This window comes from Scardinius erythrophthalmus (genome assembly GCF_964197995.2).
Source record: "Scardinius erythrophthalmus genome assembly, chromosome: 7".
NCBI lineage: Eukaryota > Metazoa > Chordata > Actinopteri > Cypriniformes > Leuciscidae > Scardinius > Scardinius erythrophthalmus.
Window position 1 is genome coordinate 4627861 of NC_138227.1, and position 24900 is coordinate 4652760.

Here is a 24900-nt window from a genome sequence, read left to right on the forward strand (position 1 = left end):
GGTTGCACTCAATCTGATTCAGATTCTCACATCTAATTCTACTTCCTCACACAGGGAGGACGATCTCCCACCGAAGAGATCTTCATCAGTCAAAGCGTTCCAGGCCGACGCCTCGTCCTCGGAGAACGACACGCTCACGTCCACCAACACCTACAACAGCCGCTACTGGCACAACCCCAAACCCAACTACGACACCAACTCCTACACGCGCTACAACGGCGACACGCGGCAGACCTTCACCGGCGGCTCGAGCGCCCCCCCGCGCCCCGCGTACGCTAACGGCAGCCACACCCTGCCTCCGCCCAAGACTTTAGTGGTCACGACTAACTCCGCCCCCTCACCACCCGTCATGACCCGCAGCAACGGCTCGCTGAGCCTGCGCCCCCCCGTCAAGACCACACCGCCGGTGGCGCACGGACAACAGCACACACACACACACTCGTACGCGGTCAGCCAAGCCACGCTCGAGCGCATGGGCGCCGTCCCCGTCATGGTGCCGGCGCAGAGCCGAGCCGGATCCCTCGTCTGACATGAACATTAAAACTCTTTTATATAACCTGAGTTCAGCTGATGCCAACTAAAACTGCTCTGTTAACATCCCCAACGCCCTTGTTTTTGATATTGCCTGGTTGCTTGTTAGTTCATTTTTTTGATCAACTGGCAGAAAAAGGGCCCTTGAGTGACAAATACACTTAAAATCACGTGATCTACTGTATTTCTCAAACCCAAGAGAAAATATCTGAATGTGCATGATGCTTAGTTTGATTAGATCAATACGGCTGTTTTGTACTACAATTGTATTGCTTTTGAACACTGGAATCACAAAAGGAATATATGGAAGCTTGTTTCCGCCACGGTAATTAATTGCGACTTTTTACATCACAATTTAGTTTTGTTTTTTTTTCACAATTGCGAGTTTTGCTGCATTCACGCCATGTCTTAATTACCTTTACGGGATGACAACATGTGACATTCTATTCGGAGCTGCTCAAATCCTCAAACACAGAATTAAGCATTTCTATAGCAACACTATAATAAATCTGCAGTGGTCATGTGGTACAAGTCTGAGCTCTTAGAAAATTCTGAGTTTACAAGTTGTAAAAAGTGCTCACGTCCTCGTAGAACTTGTAATTACAAGTCGGAATCACGTAATTACGGTAATTCCAACATGCCATGAATGCACCTCTTACATCTCGCAATTCTGACTCTTTTCTCGGAATTCTGAGTTTGCATCTCGGAAATCTGACTTTTTTCTTGGAATTTTGACTTTTCTCGGAATCATGAGTTTACATCTCGCAATTCTATATATATATTTCGCTAATTTTTACTTTTTTCTCGGAATTCTGAGTTTACATCTTGCAATTCTGACTCTTTTCTCGGAATTCTGAGTTTGCATCTCGGAAATCTGACTTTTTTCTTGTAATCATGAGTTTACATCTCGCAATTCTATATTTATATTTCGCTAATTTTTACTTTTTTCTCGGAATTCTGAGTTTACATCTCGCAATTCTGACTCTTTTCTCGGAATTCTGAGTTTGCATCTCAGAAATCTGACTTTTTTCTTGGAATTTTGACTTTTCTCGGAATCATGAGTTTACATCTCGCAATTCTATATTTATATTTCGCTAATTTTTACTTTTTTCTCGGAATTCTGTGTTTACATCTCGCAATTCTGACTCTTTTCTCGGAATTCTGAGTTTGCATCTCGGAATTCTGACTCTTTTCTCGGAATTCTGAGTTTGCATCTCGGAAATCTGACTTTTTTCTTGTAATCATGAGTTTACATCTCGCAATTCTATATTTATATTTCGCTAATTTTTACTTTTTTCTCGGAATTCTGAGTTTACATCTCGCAATTCTGACTCTTTTCTCGGAATTCTGAGTTTACATCTCGCAATTCTGACTCTTTTCTCGGAATTCTGAGTTTGCATCTCGGAATTCTGACTCTTTTCTCAAAATTCTGTGTTTACATCTCGCAATTCTGATCTTTCATGTAATTCTAAATTTATATTTCGCTAATTTTTACTTTTTTCTCAGAATTCTGAGTTTACATCTTGGAATTCTGACTTCTCGACTTATTTGTTTCCGCCACGGAAAGAAAAATTGTAAAAGGTTATTGTGACTTATCTCACAATTCTGACTTTTTTCTCACAATTGTTATAAACTCGTAATTGCGAGTTCACGTCTTTTTTCCAAAACAATAGAATGGGGGGGGGGGTTTCACAATGGAATAATAAAAAATAAAAAAGGTAATTACTTACATTTTTTCCTCAGAGTTCATATGTCACAATTCTTTAAAAAAAAGTCAGAATTGTTAGATATAAACTAGAGTCATAATTGAGTTTTGTTTTCGCAGCAGAAATAAGCTTCCATAGAAACAAGTGTGCGATTTAATGCAAGAATGATCCATTTCCTCCAATCAGATGCAGCCTTTGACTTGAGTTTGACAGTATTACTGCAGGACAGACGAGCTGTGTGTCGTCCTCATGTGCGTTTGGTTTTTTTATGAAAGAAAAGTCTTACTTTGATCTGTCTTAACAATCCTAATCCGACACTACTGACTAGAGCCGTAGTCTACCTCTAAAACACTACAGATAGAGGCTAATCAATAGTGTAGGTCTCATCATGACGTACTACATCAGAACTACAGGAAATCCACTTCAATCGGGTGCTGCTTTCAAACAGGTAGTTGCATATTGTCCTGTGTGTTTTACGAAGGACTACTGAGAAACGTTTGATGATATTAACACATTCACTGTTTATTTTTGTTCATTTGTTGCTTTGTCTGGTTGTTTTTTTAAATAATGTAAATAATGTAACTACTTGTAGAATAGAATGTGAATTAAAACATTCTTTTGCCCAAATCTCACTTGTGATTTTTTCCCGAAAAAAAACAAAAAAAAAAATCATCTTTGATTGAACAGATTAATTCTCATCAAGTTCAAGAAAGTGACTAAATGCATGTTTGTTGAAACATTTTCATTGTGATCTGGTGTATTTTTTTACTCGTTATTGCTCATATTATTGCACAAATGTTTTTATACTGACTAAATCCAGTTTGTGTGTGTGCATGTGTGTGTAAACACCGTCTGTCTAAAGGTCGATGTTGTACAAATAGTGATTGAGTGTTTTAAAACGGTTTGCTGCTGTTTGTCATCACAGTTGTGTGAAAAAACCCTCATCAGAAACATTAAGCTCCTCTGGACTGGCCTAAATCAGGAGGAAAACATCCCAGTGAACTCAAGGTGAGCAGACACTCATGATCAACTCTGAATACTCAAAATGTGATAAGATCTGTGGTTGAATGTATGCCATTTAAAGAAAGATTTGGGTGTTTTAATGGATTATGTAGGCTACATGAAAAGGTTTACTTCAAACAAAACTTATGACTTAATTACAGTTAATTATATTTACTGTGAGCTACTGTTCAAAAGTTAGCCTTCACAAACGTGTTCACGTCTCTTTCACACCAGCAGATGGAGGTGATAGTCTTGTTTTTCACTCATGTATCAAACAGGGTGATTTACATCAAATCTGCTGCGGTGTCTTGATGTCTGAATCCATGAGCTGGACAGCGATTCTGCTTTTAATACATCTGACCTCAGCGCTCCAGTCACCAGGTTTGCTAGTTATGAAAACGTTATTTCTGAATGTCATCAGAATGTTCAAAACCTCCAGTTGTGTTAAAAACGTTTTGTTTTGGGGTTTTTTGTCATGTGAACTTTAGGGAAAATGATCAATTGAAGGGAATGTTCAATTATTTTGCAATCATTATGCACGGTCAAAATGTAATTAGTCGATTTAGAGAAACTTGTGGAAACCGATTGCCTTAAATTGAGCAAGCTGATAAAACTACCTCTTAGTAGAGGTAACTACTTGGAAAACTCAAGTGTAACTCAAGTGTGAGTACTTAACTCAGTCAACTTAAAGATTTAAGTACACTGATCTCAAACAAAACACTAGTCTTCTCCTGGACTGAAGCAGGCTCTACTCTGTAACCTCACTAAAATGAACACAAACCCTTTAACCCTTGTGCGTCCTTATGGACATTTTTCAGTTTGTTTTATGTATAATTTTGCCTGTGTTAATGCCAACGCACAAATTTTGGCACAGGTGTGTATTTTTATTGCCATTTTACTATTTCACCCCCATTTCCTTTAAAAAAATTATTTTGCACTAGATACACAAAATGTGACCCTGGATCACGTCACCAGTCTCGAGTCGCACGGCTATATCTGTGGCAATAGCCAACAATACATTGTATGGGTCAAAATTATCGATTTTTCTTTTATGCCAAAAATCATGAGGATATTAAGTAAAGATCATGTTCCATGAAGATATATAGTAAATTTCCTACCGTAAATATATAAAACATGTATTTGTGTGAGTGAATGCAGCACAATCACCAACATAAATGAACAACTTTAAAGGAGATTTTCTCAATGTTTCGATTTTTTTGCACCCTCAGATTCCAGATTTACAATAGTTGTATCTCGACCAAATTTGTCCTATCATAACCATACATCAATGGAAAGTTTATTTTTTCAGCTTTCAGATTATGTATAAATCTCAATTTCAAAAAATTGACCCATGTGACTGGTTTTGTGGTCCAGGGTCACAATCTCAGCACCTTTTGGGCAAAAATGTCCGCATTAAAACTGCAATTTTTAATCCCAGGGCCGTTTAACTATAAAATGATGCAATCTTTCTTAAGAGGCTTTCATTCTGTTGGCAAGGCTTAAATTTAAATTTTACTATTTTTTACCTGATGGTGCCATTTTTTTCAGGTTTGCACTATAAAGCAAATACTCGCTTTATTCCTGTTTCCTGCTTCGGCATATAATAGAGCCAGTTGGATAAATTATTCAGTGATAATTGTGTGGGTGTGTTGGTATGGATGTCAGAGTGTGGTTTGAATGTGTGTAATAAAAAATTTTTTTGCATGTGCGCTTGTAATATTTGTTTATTAATAATAAATCCAACCTCTGTGTCCCAGTGGAGTTTTGCTGGCATCCAATGGGGAAAATTTGGTAAATAAATTTTATATAAAATAATGTTCATAAATCATAAACCTAAACCTGTATAACTTTTTTTTTGTTTTTACTTTTTAAAATGTTTTCACTTCAACAATAATCTGCCATGGGTCTTCTTTAAAATGAGACCAAACTTAAGTCTGTGCTCCCAACCCTCACATTTATATATGACATGGGCATTTTTGTCCACTATGGACCAATGTGTAACTTTTTTTAATTGATGCACAAGGGTTAAATCCCAAAGGAACATTAAAACATAAAACTATGATAATTAAAGCATAGGCTACAAGTATGATAATATGTTTGCAGAGGTTTAGGAAACATGCTAAAGTTCAAAAAGCAATGCTACAGCCAGTCATTCTGACTGGAAATGTGTGTTCCAGGTGTGTGTGTTTTTGTTTTGGTCTGTGTGATCCCTCCCACTGCCAATTCTCCCAATAGTATTTCAACACCCCGGGTTGCCAGTTTGTGGAAAACACAGCGTATTGCAGCCGTGGAAGCCAGAAGACAAACTGAAATTGCATATTCCACCTGAACTAAAACACCTCGAGAGTCGGCAATAAAAACATTGTAAAGTATACATTGGCCGAACAACTTAAAGTGTAAGGCTAGTCAACAGGGCCGGATTTAACTCATATTGTAACATAGGCAAAATAATATTTCCTCCTCAACTAGGCTACATAAAACATTAGCCTTTATATATTATAGTGGCACATTTGTACTGATTAGCCGCTGTCCGGATAGGGGAGAGCAATTGACGTATGAGTCCATAACATAGCTTCTTAGTTACGCAGAATAAAAGTGAATCAAGCAAACAGTTGAGCCATAACTTTGCAGATAATAACTCACACACACACACACACACACACCACGGTCTGAAAATTGTATCCGAATTCCACCCCCACTTCCTTACCTACCCTATCGAAATACACAACCACAATATAATACAAGTCTCCATTAGAAATGGCATTACATTCAATGCAAATACTCACAAATAATAATTATCAAACGTAAACTTGATTATATTCAAATTATTAAATCACTCCATCGAGTCCAAATATGAAATTGAAATGGCTCCAACAATTCCGGCACCTAATTGCCAACTTGTGACAGTTCTAATAATTCATTAAAAAAAGGAGCCATATTTCTTTCAAAAGTTGGCCAAAGTGTCAGAGTCTTATGATCTTACGGCCAGTTTCTTCATATTCTCATCATGACATGTCTCTTGAAAGCATAATTTGCTAATGGGTCTCTCCAGAACACTGTTCTTTGTCCTCGTTTTAAGTCGGCGTGCCTTTTGCTGTCCGGGAATGTCTCCAAAATCCGACATTAAGGCCAAGAATTCTGTGTTGAATGGAAGGCATATTTGCTAATGATCATCTCGTTTAACAACACAGTTGTTCACATTTTCCAAGAATCTCTGGTCCTCAAAAGAAAATCCGGGTTTCTCATCGTATGCTTGAGAAGTTGGCCCAACTGAGGGAAGAAACCGCTCCACAGAGATGCACATTCATCCTGAACTCTTCCAGCGGCTGTCAGACTGATGTCACCATTACGCCACCACAAGAATCACCACAAGAAAAACAACAAAAATCAAGGTCTTCTTTAGGAACCTTGACTTGCTGAAACATACCCTCAATATCACAGCTAGAGGATTACACCTAAGGGGGTATTTGTGAGATCTGGACCCTGCAACAAATCTGAATTCAATGAAGTACCTTGGAATGAGGCAACACAATCAAATAGCACTGATTTTCTTTTTCCATTCATGGTAGACTCCATGATGGGGAATGTGCCATCCTCTCTGTCAAGCTCCTCTTCTGGTACTTGCTCTGCTTGACCCTTCTTTCGGATGTCGCCAATAAAGTCTCTGTGATCTGATAGCCATCGGCTCTGATCCTCAACAAACCCGTCACCGTACCGGTGTGATGAATCCGATCTTCAACCAGATGAACTGGATAAATACTCTGAATGTTCTTATCCAATCTAAATTCTGACCTGTAATGTTGCCCGAATCATAATCATACACTGTCCGGTCACTGGCAAAAGAACTGAGCGACTGAGCCTGGGTTCTCCCAAGGTTTATTTCTCCATTCTGTCACTGATGGAGTTTGGGTTCCTCGCCACTGTCGCCTTTGGCTTTTGGCTTGCTTAGTTGGGGACATTTAATAATCAACTAAATAATTAACTGTTTTTTTTTTTTTTCAAAAATTAACCATCACTGAACTTACTTAAGCTGGACTATGATGCTATTTTCTTCTAGAAACAAACTTTGTTGCATTATTTTTTTTTTTCTGTTGTCACTGTAAAGCTGCTTTGAAACAATGTGCATTGTAAAAAGTGCTATATAAATAAAGGTGACTTGACATGAGTGCTTCATCCTTCCCGAATCTCTTGCGTATACTCAGGGCAATCTTTTTGTTATCAAGGCAGGGTGAGGTCGGGTTTGTGAAATGGAAGGTATATTTGCTAATGACCATCTCGTTTAACAACACAGTCGTTCACAATTTCCAGGAATCTCTGGTTCTCAAAAGAAAATGTAGGGTTTCTCATCGTATGCTTGCTCTGAAAAGTCATTATTGAGGAACTCACCCAGTTTAGCCACTGAAATTCTGTTATAAGACACAAATGGTCCCTGAACATCTGTGGATGAGTTAGTGGACCATTAACCAGCACGTTTAGACCGCATAAGGACCATCCTCTTGGCTGTTAATAATCCACAAGGGCTCCATCGCTTTTGGGACATTGATCCCAATCAACAGATCAACATCATCTTTTATGGAGCACAGTCGAACATCTTTCAGATACGGCCATTTCTTTATGTCCTCTTCCGTTGGTATATTCTCCTGGCTGACCAGAATCGATGAAGTATGAAGTAGTCGCGGTCCACACCACTTACTTCCATGCCATTCAACCAAAAGGTTTTTATGGGCTTTTCCTGTCCCATTGTTTTGAGCAAGATCTCAATTCGTTTGCCAGCCATGTTTAACCGTCTCAGTCTCTCCCTCTCGCTGTTGCTGAATAAACAACAGAAGACTGAAACGCGTTGTTTAAACATGACTAATAAACACACGACTGCCTTATTCTGTGTAAGCACATCATCTCACAGAAGGAGGAGCTCAACTTTCGTTATGAAGCGAGTTTGGAGTAAAATCATGTTTTTAAATGTCTCCTGTTGGACAAGAGGTTCATAAATGCTTCTCATGTTTGGAAATATGTTTGCCGCGTGTTGCTTTTTCAAATGCACGTTTATAAGCGACTCAAACTCTCAGTGCTTTCAGATGGAGCAGCGTTTACAGAGCCGTACGTCACTGACAAGCTGCACATAACAAACAATCACAGCCTTTTCGATTTCAACATCTCGATAAGCCAACTCGATTTAAGTGCGATTACATGTAAATTGCGATTAATTGTGCAGCCCTAGTCTAAATGAATTTCCGGGTAAAAATTTCCCCCTCAGAAAGTCCATGCTCGCGAGGTAGTGCTTTTTCAAAGTTCAGGAACTTTTGAGTGTGGGACTTGAGCGTTCAACATGCTGATTGGTTGAGTTCGTGCCGCATTTTGATTGATTGACTCCATGCAGCATTAATTTCAACCACCATTTTATAAAATCTACTGCGGTGCGTGCAGTCCTACGTCACTGGACTACTTTGCCTAATCTTCACGGTACTTTAGACCGCGATGGAAACGCAGAAAGCCGCAGGTTTGAGGGAAAAACATTTTCCTGGGACAAATTGTTCTGGGTCATTTCAGTGGAAACACATTTTTGGATTTAGCTTTTGTAGCATCATCCTCCCTCATCCACATCAGTCGATGAATTAAGTGAGCCTCCATTCAATGAAGCATTTATGATTTGCTGCACTGTCAGATGTTTCTTAGAACATACTTGGCAAATGAGATGTTTTTTTGCAGGTCTTTGTTAGATGTCCTTTTTTGAGAAGCAAAACAGAGACCCATTTGTTCTCAAGAATTCAATTTTATCCTCGTGTGATTTGTTCGCCATTTTAATACAAGAGTCAATTAAAAGATCATAAATCACAAAACAAACAGGGCTTACTAAAAGCTTACTATCTTCATGATTGTCCTTTTGTTGACCATTCTCCTTTGATACTTCGATAGAAGAAGCCGTGGTAGCAAAACTTTTCCTGCAGGAAGATTTATATGATGGAAGTTCAGTCATTGACGTCTTTCTGGTGTTAGAATTTGTTTTCAGATCTTGAATCTCTCCAAAGACTGGATCAAGTCTTGTTTTTCAATGAAAGCTACCAAGTCAGCAAAGTCTGGCCTTCTTTGAGTGCGTTCCAGGATTTCACAGGCTGTACCTCTCCACTGTTTTCTTAGCTTACAAGGAAGCCTAAAGACGATTATTTTTAGATTGAATGGTAAATTCAATGCCATGTTAGCCAGATCTTGAGCGAATGTTACCCCGTTTTAAAGCTTTCTCCATGTATGCACTAGCAATCTTAACGTTTGGCTTCAGCATAACCTCTGCTAGCATTCATGTAGAGACAACTTCAAACAAGTTCCAGAACTTGAACTGTTCCAGATAATAAAATCGGTCTTGATTGTTCTTCGTTTTCTCCTCAATTTTATGGATGAAAGACCTCATGAAAAGTCTATATTGAATCACCCTTGTAGGAGGTGAGGCTTGTTTCTGGTCACGAGTAAATCAGCCAGATCGCTGTCTTTGGGGTTGGTGTTGCTAGCTTCACTGTGCTGATCACTTTAAGCCTTGAAGAAGTTTGAATTCAATGAAGAATCCTTTGCAGTGTTGTTTTATGAATTGTTTCAGTTTCGTAAAATGTAGAGGAGATGATTCAGACTCAATGAGCAAAGACGATTTGTTTTTTCCAAAGCCTTCTCCAGATATTCGGTCATAGCATTTCCTAATTTGACAGATGAGTGAGAACTATGCAGTGAACTTGCTTCTGAAATCTCCAACACCTTTAATTTTGCATTCACAGCCTCCATTTCAGACTGCAACTGAAAAGCTTCCATCTTAGATTCCAGCTGAGCTTTTTCCAACTCAAGCACCGGTTTTCCTTTCAAAAAGCTTCAGCACGAGCAAAAAACGCTGCTTTATCGGCTGCAAAGTACACACGAGTGCTGGGTCTTGGTCTATTTTGATCTTTTTGAACCTTTAGAAACACAAAGTCTGTGGATCAGATTGGTTAATTTTCCACAGCACCAATTCATTCGAGAACTTGGTAAAAGTGACCCTTATTGGCTAAAATCAGCCAATCCTTTCACTTTCTTTGACATCATCTCTCTATAAATTACAGGAACGTCTGTCTGTCTGTCTGTCTGTGTGTGTGTGTGTGTGTGTGTCTGTCTGTCTGTCTGTCTGTGTGTGTGTGTGTGTGTGTCTGTTAACCACATATCTCTCGAACCGTTAGTACGATGGATTTCAAACTCGACAGGTGTCTCGCTACGGACACAAGTAAGTGCAGTGCCAAGTTTGAGGTTGTTTGGATGAGAAATGCAAAAGATATTGTTAAAAATATCAGTAAAAGAAGAACTTAGAAGGTTGTGGTTTAAAAATAAACATTCTGACATAAACACGATGAAAACCATATTTTCTGTTTCAAACTTTCACATAACATCTTTAGGTTATAATAACATAAAAAAATTCACATCCAGATTTTGATTTTCAAAGATTTATTATAAAAATTATTTCTTCCCAAAAATGCAATAAATTCATGACACTTTTTTTTCAAAATGCAATTAATCCAGTGAATCAATATAAGTTATTTTTTATCATATTGAAACTTGAAATCAGCCATCGCTAAGAAATATCTCCTGAACTTTTTTGTTCAGCGATCAAAACCTTGCCTTCTGCTGCAGCTCTCAAATCAAATATGGCATCTTCTTTCAAATGACCTCAAGATAACTTGCATTAATAGCTTGAGTGGTCTATTATCAGTTGTGGTGGTTGTCATCGTAAATCAACAGACCACTAGATTGCGCTATTGAAGAAACAGAATTGAGAATTGAGTATAAAAATATAAATGAACGATGCATGCATTATTCTGCACTAAGCATGGACAAGTTTGTAAAAGGACTGCCAGTGCCAGGTAAACAAAGTAGACAATTAATCTACTGCAAACGACAACTACCAAAACAATGTGTCTACACCAGACAAAAGCAAATAGAAACCAATTATAATCAGTGATGCTTTCTACACTGGATGCGGTGCGGCACAACGACACATTCCTGAAGTTCTATTTCTGACACAAGAGACAAATGGACTACGTTTTCTTTGTCACGTCCGGTGTAGACACAGTGATTTTATAAAAAAAGTAATATGATGAGGCATATTTCACCCTCAGATTCACCATCTCAATGATGGGTAATGAAGAGAGACCAGACCACAGTCTCAAAATATTAGCTTCTGACAGAATGAGAGAGACTTAGAGACTTCGCATCACAAACGCAATGAGAAGCCCGTTGAAGCTGATTTGTTGTAGTAATGTATTATTTACGATTTTGCAAGCAAGATCATGTTTGAGAATGTCTTTATGTGGGTGCATGTTGGTGAGGTGGAAAAAGTTTGGGAACCATTGCATTAAGAGAATAGTCACCCCAAAATTAAAATTCAGTCATCACTTAACTAGGGCTGGGTTAAAAATATTGAATTGTGATTTGTGTGTCAATGGTCAGCCCTATCATTTACTCACCCTCATGTCATTCTAAATCTGTGTAACTTTTTTCTTTATGGACACAAAAGATGTTTCCTGACTTCATACATGAAAAAAAAAAAAAAAACCTTCAAAAAAAAAAAAGTCATACAAGCTTGGAACGATATGAGGGTGATTAAAAGAACAAGTCTTATTTTTGGAATAAAATATAGCTTTAAAAGATACATCAAGAACTTTGACAACCTTAGCATTCTCGCTGAATCATTAGGCTACACCTGCGGAGATCAGTGCACTCATTTTCTGTCCCAGAACAAAATGAACAAAATCATGAAATCCCCTATTTGTATGCATTTACTCAAGAGGAGTCTTAACCTCTGGGGACAGTAAATGAATAGTGTGTGTGTGTGTGTGTGTGTGTGTGTGTGTGTGTGTGTGTGTGTGTGTGTGTGTGTGTGTGTGTGTGTGTGTGTGTGTGTGTGTGTGTGTGTGTGTGTGTGTGTGTGTGTGTGTGTGTGTGTGTGTGTGTGTGTGTGTGTGTGTGTGTGTGTGTGCAATGCATGAACAAAACTCATTTGCATACAAGGGGCAGGTGCAAGCAGGTTGGTTTTTTATAAAGTTGAGCAACAGGGTGTGTCACATCTAGTCAGATAAAAGCAAGTGTACAGACTCGTGCACTTAATAAAACTCATTTAAAGCTCTTTGAAATTCAAGGTGAAGTTCATTTACTTCGTCAACATTGCTCCCATCAACCATCAAAGCCTTCAATTCATTCATTTTTCTTGCACAGGCCCCAAGCTTGATAAGTGATTTAAAAAGTTCAATTGTAATATCAATGCCTTCAATCTCAGTCATCATAGACACTTGTTATTATTCACAACCGCTTTGTGTGTTTGTCTCAGATTGCAATCATCTGTCACCTATAGTTTATTGACCAGAATGAGAATCAAGCTTGCATTCTTGCATCAACCACTTGCATCCAAAATAACTGGCTTAAATCTTTGGCCCATAATAAACAACTTTGAACCACATTGCAAGACTGCTCATCATCTTCATCATCAAGCCTCAAAACATGTGCACATGCGTCGAAACTCTTGCTTTGAACACTCGTAAAGTTCATAGACAGCTTCAGTTCAAGCCACATCAGATCGTCAAAGTTAATCACACTTTGATCGCAGCTCGGCCGCCAGCATAATAATCCATAATAAAAACTTGCCAAATGGCTACTCACCGCACAGCACGTTCAAACAGCGTCTTAGTGAAGTCAGATCCAGCGCTGAATAATCTGAAGATGCAGTAAACAACCGCAGATGTTCGCATCAATGTCCAGTTTATCGGGTCGTTGCGCGCGATCCGCGTCCGCGTCGTCACGGCATTCTCGGACTTCAGTATACGGCAGATCTGTAATGAGCCGCTGTCCGGATAGGGGAGAGCAATTGATGCATGAGTCCGTAGCATAGATTCTTAGTAGTTTATTTTCGATGAATGAAATTGAATAAAGCAAACATTTGAGCCATTGATTTGCCGCTAACAATCACACGCACACACCGCCTTTGATACACGGTATGAAAATTATCCGAACTCCACACTGCCCTATTTAAATATATATCCACGTTAATATAATACAAGTCTCCATTCAAAAATTCATAACATTCACGCAAATACTCACAAAAAATACACAAATAATAATTATTAAAATTAAACTTGATTATATTCAAATTATTAAATCAGTCCATTGAGTCCAAATATATGAAATGGAAATGGCTCTAACATATAGTTTCGTGAGTTAAAAAAAACCCCCAAAAACTCTGTATTTATTCAAAGAACCAATTCTTTATCTACCCTTTCATTGCATTGCAAACAAGCAGAGACGCTCCAAACTTCGCGATAGGGTAGGGGTGGAGTTATGAGGTTTGACTGACAGTTTAAGTATCCAATGGAGATACGAGGTTTAGTCAGGAACTCTTTTTAATAGTTTTCATTGGCCAAAATATTTGCAAAACCCACAGAGAGACGTAAAGGGTGGACAAAAGTAATGATTTATGAAAAAAATGGAGTTACGGGTTTCCGCCCAATATTTTAAATTTTGTTCAATTATATAGTAATTGTCTTACAGAGTTTTAGAATTAGGGTGAAATAATAATTATATATATATTATTATATATGTGACTTTGCATAAACCTGGCCCTGTTCGTCGCTTTGACTCTGCCAGAACGTTCCCTGTTAGCTGGGTATGCTTCCATTAATCCCACCGTGTGGTGTTCAGTGTTTCTGGACAGGCGTGATGCTGTGCGTCTGCTCAGGACTCGAAGAGCAAACGTCTTCCTGGAGGAGATGAAGCCTGGGAATCTGGAGCGGGAGTGTTACGAGGAGCTGTGCTCTCAGGAGGAGGCGGCCGAGATCTTCCAGAGCAAAGAGAAGACGGTACAGTCACAATTCTCTTCACTGTTTGTGCTTCCATTAAATATTACAGATTACAGAGAGAACAAGTTATGTTTTTTTTTTTTTTTTGTTCTTAACAGACCAATTTTTGTTAAGTTCATCTTTTTAAAGTCACCATATATCAGAGTGAAACGCTTCTCAAACAAGAACAAATGTGGGCGGGGCTTGATTTTCTCTATGGGGAATTGATTGGATGGTTGTGGTTTGCTATTGGTGGATCTCATGTGAGTGACAGGTTATAGCCCCGCCCTCATCAGCAGAGAAGAGATGAGGGGAAGTAATTCTGATTTAAGATTACCAGGAACATGAATTTAAAATAATAATCACAAAAAAAAAAAATGCTGTGATATTCCATAAAAAACAAGAATTTTCATTTTGATTTCATGGTGATTTATAGGGTTCTTTGGAGTTAAAATAAAAGTCATAAATTAAGTTCTTGATGATTCATTAAGTACTTCCGATCAATGTTTTGGTTTCCGAGTTCTTTATAAAGCACAAGAACATCCAGATGGAATTTCTTAAAAAGCTCTTTTACTCTGATTCTTCTGTGACGTCACACTGCAAAAACAGAATCTGTAGTTCTAAACGGAACTTTCATTGTTAAGAGTGCAATGACATCACTGTTCTCTGATGTTCTCTCGTGTTCTTTTAGATGGAGTTCTGGTACAGATATCGGAGTAAGTCTTTTACTGTCTTACTCTTCTAAATGAATCATTCTGAGTTGACGTTTCTCATGATCCTGAGGTAAATGTGTTGTTCAGATGGTAACCTGTGTCGCACTAACCCGTGTGTGAACGGAGGGATCTGCAGCGAGACTCGAGGTGTTCGCGAGTGTCTCTGTCCTCCACAGTACAGCGGACACAACTGTCAGACAGGTGCACTGACTCGCTTATTCTGCATGAGCGTATGGAGGCCCTAGTGGAACAAAAGTATACTTTATTGTATTTGAAATACATTTCCTTTTTTCAACAGTACATTGCATTTATACTAACAAAAAAATCTTTAAATACATTAATATTAGCATCATGCTTTTATCTATTTTCACACACTTTAAAATAATTGCACTTTAGTACAAATACATTTTAGAAAAACATATTTTTTCAAAGTTTATTCATTTGCACTATTAAAAATGTATTTTAGGTATATTTTAACTGTGTGCTGGAAATTATCATTGTAACAATACATTACTTTCAAAATACATTATAGTATATTGTTCATAGTATAGCTAAGTAATATATGTTTATTAATGTGCATTTGTTATTGAAGACAAAGTGTGCAATTTGTAGTATTTGGAATAAGCCAAAGGTATTACTGAGCATATACTTTTCACTCAAATATAATACACTTATGGAATATATTTATTGTATGTTTCGAATACACTCGTAATCAATTTGTAATGTACTTGTAACTCAAATAAAGTACACTTTAATATCACTAATCAAGCATCTAATTAGTCCCTACACAGGCATATACTTGAAGTACACTAAGAGTAAAATGGCTAATTCGTACGAATTCGTACACTTAAAGTTGTCCTTTACCACAATTTAATTACAACTAAAATATACTTAGAACAAAATTAGTTATTCCAAAATAGCACACTTCAAGTTAACTAATCATTAACATACCTGAAGTATACTTAGCATAGTTTTAGTGTGTGTGTGTGTGTGTGTGTGTGTGTGTGTGTGTGTGTGTGTGTGTGTGTGTGTGTGTGTGTGTGTGTGTGTGTGTGTGTGTGTGTGTTCAGAGGTGTTTGACAGTAGATATAAGAATACTTATTCTGCATGGCTCAAGAAAACTTCTGATGCTCATGATTGTTTCCTCACAGATAATGAGTGTGTGTGTGTGTGTGTGTGTGTGTGTGTGTGTGTGTGTGTGTGTGTGTGTGTGTGTGTGTGTGTGTGTGTGTTCAGAGGTGTTTGACTGTAGGTATAAGAACGGAGGCTGTCTGCACTACTGCAGCTCAGAGACTCCAGGTGTTGTGTGCAGATGTGCAGACGGGTATCAGCTGGATGAAGACCTGCGCAGCTGCAATCCATCAGGTACAAACACACACACCTGTGCAGCAAAGAGATCGGCTCATGATTTAATCATTAACCATTCATATTTTAAAGGTGAATCTCACCAAACATGTCCTAAAAATAAAAGAAATTCATTATTTGAGCATTATTGAGAGAATGTGCAAAGAAAGGGATTGCTCACGCACAGTTTTCACAGTTTTTGCACTATATGCAGTTTATAAAAGAAAAATATTTTTGCTAGACCATTAGTGAATATTTTCTAGTATGGATGTAACTCAGTTAACAGTTTGCAGTCCCTTTGTTTGCTTTGATTTCTTTCTTTTTTGGCTCGATGCACATGAAGCACCATGATGTTTAGTTGGAGTGCAACAATTGTGTGTTATTTTTTTTTTTTACAGTATTATTGATATACTTTTATAGTTTATCTTATAATCTGTTTTAATTTTCATTGCATTTTTTTTCTGGGATTTTTTTAACCTTTATTTTACCTATATTTGTCTTAACTGTCTATATAATTTTAGTTTTTTGCTTTAGTTTATATAGTATTAGTTATTTTAGAGAACTTACACTAAAAAGGAGAAATGTTGGCAACTAGCTGAAATAAAATAAGCTTTTTATATTTGATTTTTTTAGTCAATGTAGATTTAATTTCAAGTGATGAAAATGTATATATATATATATATGCACTTTTTTTTTACGGATTTTTTTTCATGATGTTTTTTTTTTATAAATGTACCTGAACAAATCTGGATGTTTCTGTGTGTATGTGTTTTTATGTGTGTCTGTATGTATGTGTGTTTTTGTGTGTGTTTATGTATATGTGTGATTGTGTGTGTGTATATATATGTGTGTGTGTATGCATATGTGTGTCTGTGTGTGTATATATATATGTGTGTGTGTGTATATATATATATATATATATATATATATATATATATACATATATATATATATGTGTGTGTGTGTGTGTGTGTGTGTGTTAGTGCAGTACCCCTGTGGGAAACAGTGGAGTAGTGGGATCATGTCTCGCTCTCTGGATGATATAAGCACCACAGACCCTGATGATGTAAACCACACCCACACCGTGACAAACTCCTCCCACTCATTACATCACAACAGAAGTTCACTTTACAACTCGACTCTCCCATCAAACCAAACCACACTTCAACAAGCCAAACCTGCTTCACAGGACGAACTCTCAGAGACAGGAAGTGACATCACCAGTGCAAATGAGGATACGCGTATCGTTGGAGGTCAGCTGCAGGGTCAGGGCGGGAGTCCGTGGCAGGTGATCCTTCACATGACCTTTATGCTTAACCTTCAGAGATTTGATCAGTAAAGGTCCTTGCACACTGAGTCCGAAATTTTCTTATTCGTCATTCGGTGGCTCTGAATTGTCAAAACACCTCTCAAAATGCTTGCTATGGATGAAAATGCCGTACTAAAGGCACTCGTTATTAAAGATTTTAAGAACTCTATAAAAACTCCATAGTAACCATCTTTGACAACTACAAACCACTTAGTAACACCATAGCAACCACCCTGTACACCCTAGCAACATCCAGAAACACTCTAGTAACCACCAAAAATACCCTAGCAACCACCCAGAACACCCTAGCAACTGCCTAGCTACGCCCTAGCAACCACCTAGAACACCCTAACAACCGCCTAGCAATCATCCAGAATATACAAGCAACCACCTAGCAGCACTATAGCAACCACCCAGAATACCCTAACAACCGCCTAGCAACACCATAGCAACCACACAGAATACCCTAGCAACCACCTAGCAACGCTAGCTAAATGCATAATTATCCAAATTATGGATAATTTTTTTATGACAGATGAAAGTTTCGCATGCAGTGTCTAAACGTGATTGACACAACGTGAGGTTGCATTTATTTTTTAATGTGAGAAAATTTCGCACTCAAGGTCCTTGCAAACTGAGTCCGAAATGTTTGTCCGGAATTTTCGCATGTTTTTAATTTTCTGCGTTTTCCGCATCCGTAGCAAGCACTTTGAATGCTGTTTTGACAGTTCAGAGCCACCGAATCACGAATACGACAAAACGCATGCGAAAATTTCGGACTCAGTGTGCAAGGACCTTAACTCTTTGAATGAAAACGCTGCAGGTTCTTCTTCGTCGTGAGGATGAGTATGGGTTCTGCGGCGGCTCTCTGATCAATCTGCGCTGGGTGGTGACGGCAGCACACTGTCTGCAGCAAACACCAGATCATGTGACCGTCGGTGAGTGACGTCTGTCTGATGGGACCCTTCATGCTTCATATGAGGCTTGTGTTGCAGTGTTCAATTTTGAACAGACGTGTATGCCATACTGTTGCAATTACATTCACAAGACACTTTGAACACGCTAAGGTTACAGTTTACTTATGTGGAATTATGTGTATAGTACTGTTCAGAAAAAAATTCAAGTGTCTTATACTCTACATTTATTTAAAAAACATTAATATTATGAAATATTATTACAATTTAAATGTAACTTTCTATGTGAATATATATTAAACTGTAATTTATTCCTGTGATCAAAGCTGAATTTTCAGCATCATTACTCCAGTCTTCAGTGTCAGTGTTATCCTTCAGAAATCACTCTAATATGAGGATTTGATGCTTCTGGTTAATATCCGGTGGAATGAATAAGAGATTTAATGCCTTCTTTTATCTTCAGTTGATTTCATCTAAGGCTGTGACTGGAAGTCAGTTGTTGTTTCTCTTTCCTTCAGTGATTCTGCTTGTTAACAGCAGGCGTTCATCATTAACGCTCAATCATCACTTGATTAATCACTTAATTATCTCATTAATATATTTTGCTGTCTGGCCTTGACTACTTCTCTGATGTTTAAGGGATAGTTCACCCAAAAAATGAAAATTACCCCATGATTTACTCACCCTCAAGCCATCCTATGTGTGTATGAGTTTCTTCTTTCAGACGAACACAATCAGAGTTATATTAAAAAAATATCCTGGCTCTTCCAAGCTTTATAATGGGAGTTTTTTTTTAAGATATAAATCCAAAATAGAGGTCAGAGGTCACTCTTCAGCCGGAACTAGACTCGCGTATGGCCATTACCAGAAGCCAGTGATTATAGCTTATAAAGTTATAAATATGGACATTTTTTTGTACCAAAATGCATCGCTTTGCTTCAGATGGCCTTTATTAACCCCCTGGAGCCGTATGGATTACTTTTATGATGGATGCACTTTTTTGGGCTTCAAAATATCAGTTAATATTCACTCCCATTATAGAGCCAGGACATTTTTTAATATAACTTCGATTGTATTCGTCTGAAAGAAGAAACTCATACACACCTAGGATGACTTGAGGGTGAGTAAATCACGGGCTAATTAAAATTTTTGGGTGAAACAAATGAAAGCTTTATTGTACCCCTTTCAGATTTTGTGCCGAACACTGACATGAATTTATGATATTCACACACGCACACACACACACAGGAGACTACGATAAGATGCGTCGCGACAAAGACGAACAGAAGATCAAAGTGGAGAAGGTGGTCCTCCACCCTCACTTCCACGAATACACCTTCGACAGTGACATCGCCCTGCTGTACCTGTCTGACCCCGTGACCCCGGGTCCGTTCGCCGCTCCGGTTTGCCTTCCCGACGCCAACCTGGCGGAGCGACTCCTGAAGCCCGGAGAGCAGGGCCTGGTGACGGGATGGGGTGTGTGGTAGATTTATCTTCTTTTGCACCTGATTTAAGTCTACCTGGGTTGTCTACTAATCAACGTTAGTTTTCCTGGGTCTCGTATACTAATCGACATCCCCAAACGTCTCCTGAACGACGTTAGTTTTCCTGGGTCTCGTATACTAATCGACGTCCCCAAACGTCTCCTGAATGACGTTAGTTTTCCAAAGTCTCGTCTACTAATCGACGTCCCCAAACATCTCCTGAATGACGTTAGTTTTCCTAAGTCTCGTCTACTAATCAACGTTAGTTTTCCTAAGTCTCGTCTACTAATCGACGTCCCTAAACATCTGAACGACGTTAGTTTTCCTAAGTCTCGTATACTACTCGACGACCCCGAACGTCTCCTGATCGACGTTAGTTTTCCTAAGTCTCGTCTACTAATCAACGTTAGTTTTCCTAAGTCTCGTCTACTAATCGACGTCCCTAAACATCTCCTGAACGACGTTAGTTTTCCTAAGTCTCGTCTACTAATCGACGTCCCCGAACGTCTCCTGATCGACGTTAGTTTTCCTAAGTCTCGTCTACTAATCGACGTTCCCAAACGTCTCCTGATCGACGTTAGTTTTCCTGGGTCTCGTCTACTAATCGACGGCCCCCAATGTCTCCTGAACGACGTTAGTTTTCCTAAGTCTCGTCTACTAATCAACGTTAGTTTTCCTGGGTCTCGTCCACTAATCGATGTCCCCAAACGTCTCCTGACCGACGTTAGTTTTCCTGGGTCTCGTCTACTAATCGACGTCCCCAAACGTCTCCTGAACGACGTTAGTTTTCCTAAGTCTCGTCTACTAATCGACGTCCCCGAACCTCTCCTGAACGACGTTAGTTTTCCTAAGTCTCGTCTACTAATCGATGTCCCCGAACGTCTCCTGAATGATGTTAGTTTTCCTAAGTCTCGTCTACTAATCGATGTCCCCGAACGTCTCCTGAACAACGTTAGTTTTCCTAAGTCTCGTCTACTAATCAACATTAGTTTTCCTGGGTCTCGTCTACTAATCGACGTCCCCGAACGTCTCCTGAATGATGTTAGTTTTCCTAAGTCTCGTCTACTAATCAACGTTAGTTTTCCTGGGTCTCGTCCACTAATCGACGTCCCCAAACGTCTCCTGACCGACGTTAGTTTTCCTGGGTCTCGTCCACTAATCGACGTCCCCAAACGTCTCCTGATCAACATTAGTTTTCCTGGGTCTCGTCCACTAATCGACGTCCCTAAACATCTCCTGAACGACGTTAGTTTTCCTAAGTCTCGTCTACTAATCGACGTCCCCGAACGTCTCCTGATCGACGTTAGTTTTCCTAAGTCTCGTCTACTAATCGACGTTCCCAAACGTCTCCTGATCGACGTTAGTTTTCCTGGATCTCGTCTACTAATCGACGGCCCCCAATGTCTCCTGAACGACGTTAGTTTTCCTAAGTCTCGTCTACAAATCAACGTTAGTTTTCCTGGGTCTCGTCCACTAAACGACGTCCCCAAACGTCTCCTGACCGACGTTAGTTTTCCTGGGTCTCGTCTACTAATCGACGTCCCCAAACGTCTCCTGAACAACGTTAGTTTTCCTAAGTCTCGTCTACTAATCGACATCCCCGAACCTCTCCTGAACGACGTTAGTTTTCCTAAGTCTCGTCTACTAATCGATGTCCCCGAACGTCTCCTGAACAACGTTAGTTTTCCTAAGTCTCGTCTACTAATCAACATTAGTTTTCCTGGGTCTCGTCTACTAATCGACGTCCCTGAACGTCTCCTGAATGATGTTAGTTTTCCTAAGTCTCGTCTACTAATCAACGTTAGTTTTCCTGGGTCTCGTCCACTAATCGACGTCCCCAAACGTCTCCTGACCGACGTTAGTTTTCCTGGGTCTCGTCCACTAATCGACGTCCCCAAACGTCTCCTGATCAACATTAGTTTTCCTGGGTCTCGTCCACTAATCGACGTCCCCAAATGTCTCCTGACCGACGTTAGTTTTCCTGGGTCTCGTCTACTAATCGACATCCCCGAACGTCTCCTGAACGACGTTAGTTTTCCTAAGTCTCGTCTACTAAACGACGTCCCCGAACGTCTCCTGAACGACGTTAGTTTTCCTAAGTCTCGTCTACTAATCGACGTCCCCAAACGTCTCCTGACCGACGTTAGTTTTCCTGGGTCTCGTCTACTAATCGACGTCCCCGAACGTCTCCTGAACGACGTTAGTTTTCCTAAGTCTCGTCTACTAATCGACGTTCCCAAACATCTCCTGAACGACGTTAGTTTTCCTAAATCTCGTCTACTAATCGGCATTCCTAAACGTCTCCTGATTAACGTTAGTTTTCCTAAATCTGGTCTACTAATCAGCGTCCCCGAACGTCTCCTGATTAACGTTAGTTTTCCTAAATCTCGTCTACTAATCGGCGTCCCTAAACGTCTCCTGATCAACGTTAGTTTTCCTAAGTCTCGTCTACTAATCGACGTCTTCGAACGTCTCCTGATTAACGTTAGTTTTCCTAAGTCTCGTCTACTAATCGACGTCCCCGAACGTCTCCTGATCGACGTTAGTTTTCCTAAATTTCGTCTACTAATCGGCGTCCCTAAACGTCTCCTGATTAACGTTTGTTTTCCTAAGTCTCGTCTACTAATCGACATCCCCAAACGTCTCCTGATCGACGTTAGTTTTCCTAAATCTCGTCTACTAATCGACGTCCCCGAATGTCTCCTGATCGACGATAGTTTTCCTAAGTCTCGTCTACTAATCAACGTCCACAAACGTCTCCTGATCGACGTTAGTTTTCTTAAGTCTCGTCTACTAATCGATGTCCCTAAACGTCTCCTGATCCATGTTAGTTTTCCTAAATCTCGTCTACTAATCGACGTCCCCGAACGTCTCCTGATCAACATTAGTTTTCCTAAATCTCGTCTACTAATCGACGTCCCCAAACGTCTCCTGATCAATGTTAGTTTTCCTAAATCTCATCTACTAATCGACGTCCCCAAACGTCTCCTGATTAACGTTAGTTTTCCTAAATCTCGTCTACTAATCGGCATTCCTAAACGTCTCCTGATTAACGTTAGTTTTCCTAAATCTCGTCTACTAATCGGCGTCCCCGAACGTCTCCTGATTAACGTTAGTTTTCCTAAATCTCGTCTACTAATCGGCATCCCTAAACGTCTCCTGATCAACGTTAGTTTTCCTAAGTCTCCTCTACTAATCGACGTCTTCGAACGTCTCCTGATTAACGTTAGTTTTCCTAAGTCTCGTCTACTAATCGACGTCCCCGAACGTCTCCTGATCGACGTTAGTTTTCCAAAATCTCGTCTACTAATCGGCGTCCCCGAACGTCTCCTGATTAACGTTAGTTTTCCTAAATCTCGTCTACTAATCGACGTCCCCTGATCGACGTTAGTTTTCCAAAATCTCGTCTACTAATCGGCGTCCCCGAACGTCTCCTGATTAACGTTAGTTTTCCAAAATCTCGTCTACTAATCGGCGTCCCCGAACGTCTCCTGATCGACGTTAGTTTTCCTAAATCTCGTCTACTAATCGACGTCCCCGAATGTCTCCTGATCGACGATAGTTTTCCTAAGTCTCGTCTACTAATCAACGTCCACAAACGTCTCCTGATCGACGTTAGTTTTCTTAAGTCTCGTCTACTAATCGACGTCCCTAAACGTCTCCTTATCAATGTTAGTTTTCCTAAGTCTCGTCTACTAATCGACGTCTACTAATTTCCCCTTTTTGTTATATCCAGACATGATTCACTAACACACACACTCAGTCACGAGTTTATACCAAAGGGTTTGGAAACATTTAGGATTCAAAAGCATATGAATGTTATTCCTGCAAGAAAAATAAACGTTAGTTATGATTAATTAAAAAATCCATCACAGGTGCGACTGGCTTCCTTCAGCGCTCCTCTCGATTCCTGAGGAAGGTGCAGCTCCCGGTGGTGGATCAGATGAACTGCATCAACTCCACGGAGCAGGTGATCACGGATAACATGTTCTGCGCGGGATATCTGATGGCGGAGATGGACGCGTGTACGGGCGACAGCGGCGGACCCTTCGTCGTCAACTACCGGGGCACGTGGTTCCTGGCCGGGGTCGTCAGCTGGGGCGAGAGATGCGCCGCCGAGGGCAAATACGGGGTTTACACACGACTGGGAAACTATTTATCCTGGATACAGGAGGAGATGATGAAAGAGGAATCCAATCGCAATCGCAATCAGACTGCGAAAGTACAGTGAATATTGGCGCCTATTATGCATTAATTAACGATGAGCTAAGTTTTTAACTAATCTTTGTTAATGCTAGTTAATAAAAATACAACTGTTCATTGTTAGTTATTGTTATGCTGTAAAAAATTGTTTTTGGAAGTTGTAAATAAAACAAAGATTATTAGACTGTTGTACAAGAAAATATGATTTCAATCCTTATACTTTAATTAATTGTTTTGTCTAATTAATTGATATTTACTTGCAATTTTAAGAGCGAAAAATGTTTCTACACCATTTTTTTTTTCAGTGTAGTTCAGGTCCATTAAATATATTAAGACACAACTTTTGATTTTAATGATATCCTAAGATTAATATATGCTTTAGAAGTATTGTTCATTGTTAGTTCATGTTAACTAATGAAATTGTACAGTGTTACCAAAGTTTTCCTTGTTTAGTGCATCTTTTTTTTTTCGTCTCTAAAATTTTCATACCAACAAAAACATGTCTGACATGGATATGCAAGAAATAAAATAAATCAAGTTAATAAAAATGTGCAAAAACGTGTCCCTTCGTGCGTGCGTGCGTGTTATATATATATATATATATATATATATATATATATATATATATATATATATATATATATATATATAAACATATGTATATAACATATATATATATTATAAAATATTTACATACAAGTTTTATTTCATAATATTTTGTCACTTTTTGTAAAAAATATTTTCAGTCTAAATATATTTATATTGTCCAAATACTAAAAAAAAAAAAAAAAAAAAAAAAAACAACATTTTGCCAGAATGTACTATAAGGTTGGCAACGCAAGTACATTTTGTTTTGGCATTT

At 39.0% G+C, this 24900-nt stretch overlaps 2 protein-coding genes across 4 annotated transcripts in view; both read left to right on the forward strand.

The window, feature by feature from the left end:
- igsf11 (immunoglobulin superfamily member 11) overlaps positions 1 to 2861 on the forward strand; it is a 112720-nt gene extending 109859 nt beyond the window's left edge. For 2 of the 3 annotated variants that reach the window (XM_081371574.1, XM_081371576.1), the window contains exon 7: positions 55 to 656. In XM_081371574.1, the coding sequence (XP_081227700.1) occupies positions 55 to 529 (475 nt within the window). In that variant the 3' untranslated portion in view covers positions 530 to 656. Of the gene's footprint in view, positions 1 to 54 lie in introns of all 3 variants that reach the window. The other variant, XM_081371575.1, reaches the window with a different exon arrangement.
- A 247-nt stretch (positions 2862 to 3108) lies between these two features.
- Positions 3109 to 24591, forward strand: LOC308694190 (coagulation factor X). Its single transcript, XM_081371568.1, has 10 exons — positions 3109 to 3245; positions 3518 to 3620; positions 13935 to 14092; positions 14763 to 14787; positions 14872 to 14985; positions 16021 to 16149; positions 17112 to 17416; positions 18261 to 18375; positions 19600 to 19827; positions 23711 to 24591. The coding sequence occupies exons 2-10, from the start codon at positions 3551 to 3553 to the stop codon at positions 24064 to 24066; spliced, it is 1500 nt and encodes a 499-aa protein (XP_081227694.1). The 5' UTR covers positions 3109 to 3245; positions 3518 to 3550; the 3' UTR covers positions 24067 to 24591.
- The last annotated feature ends 309 nt before the right edge of the window (positions 24592 to 24900 follow it).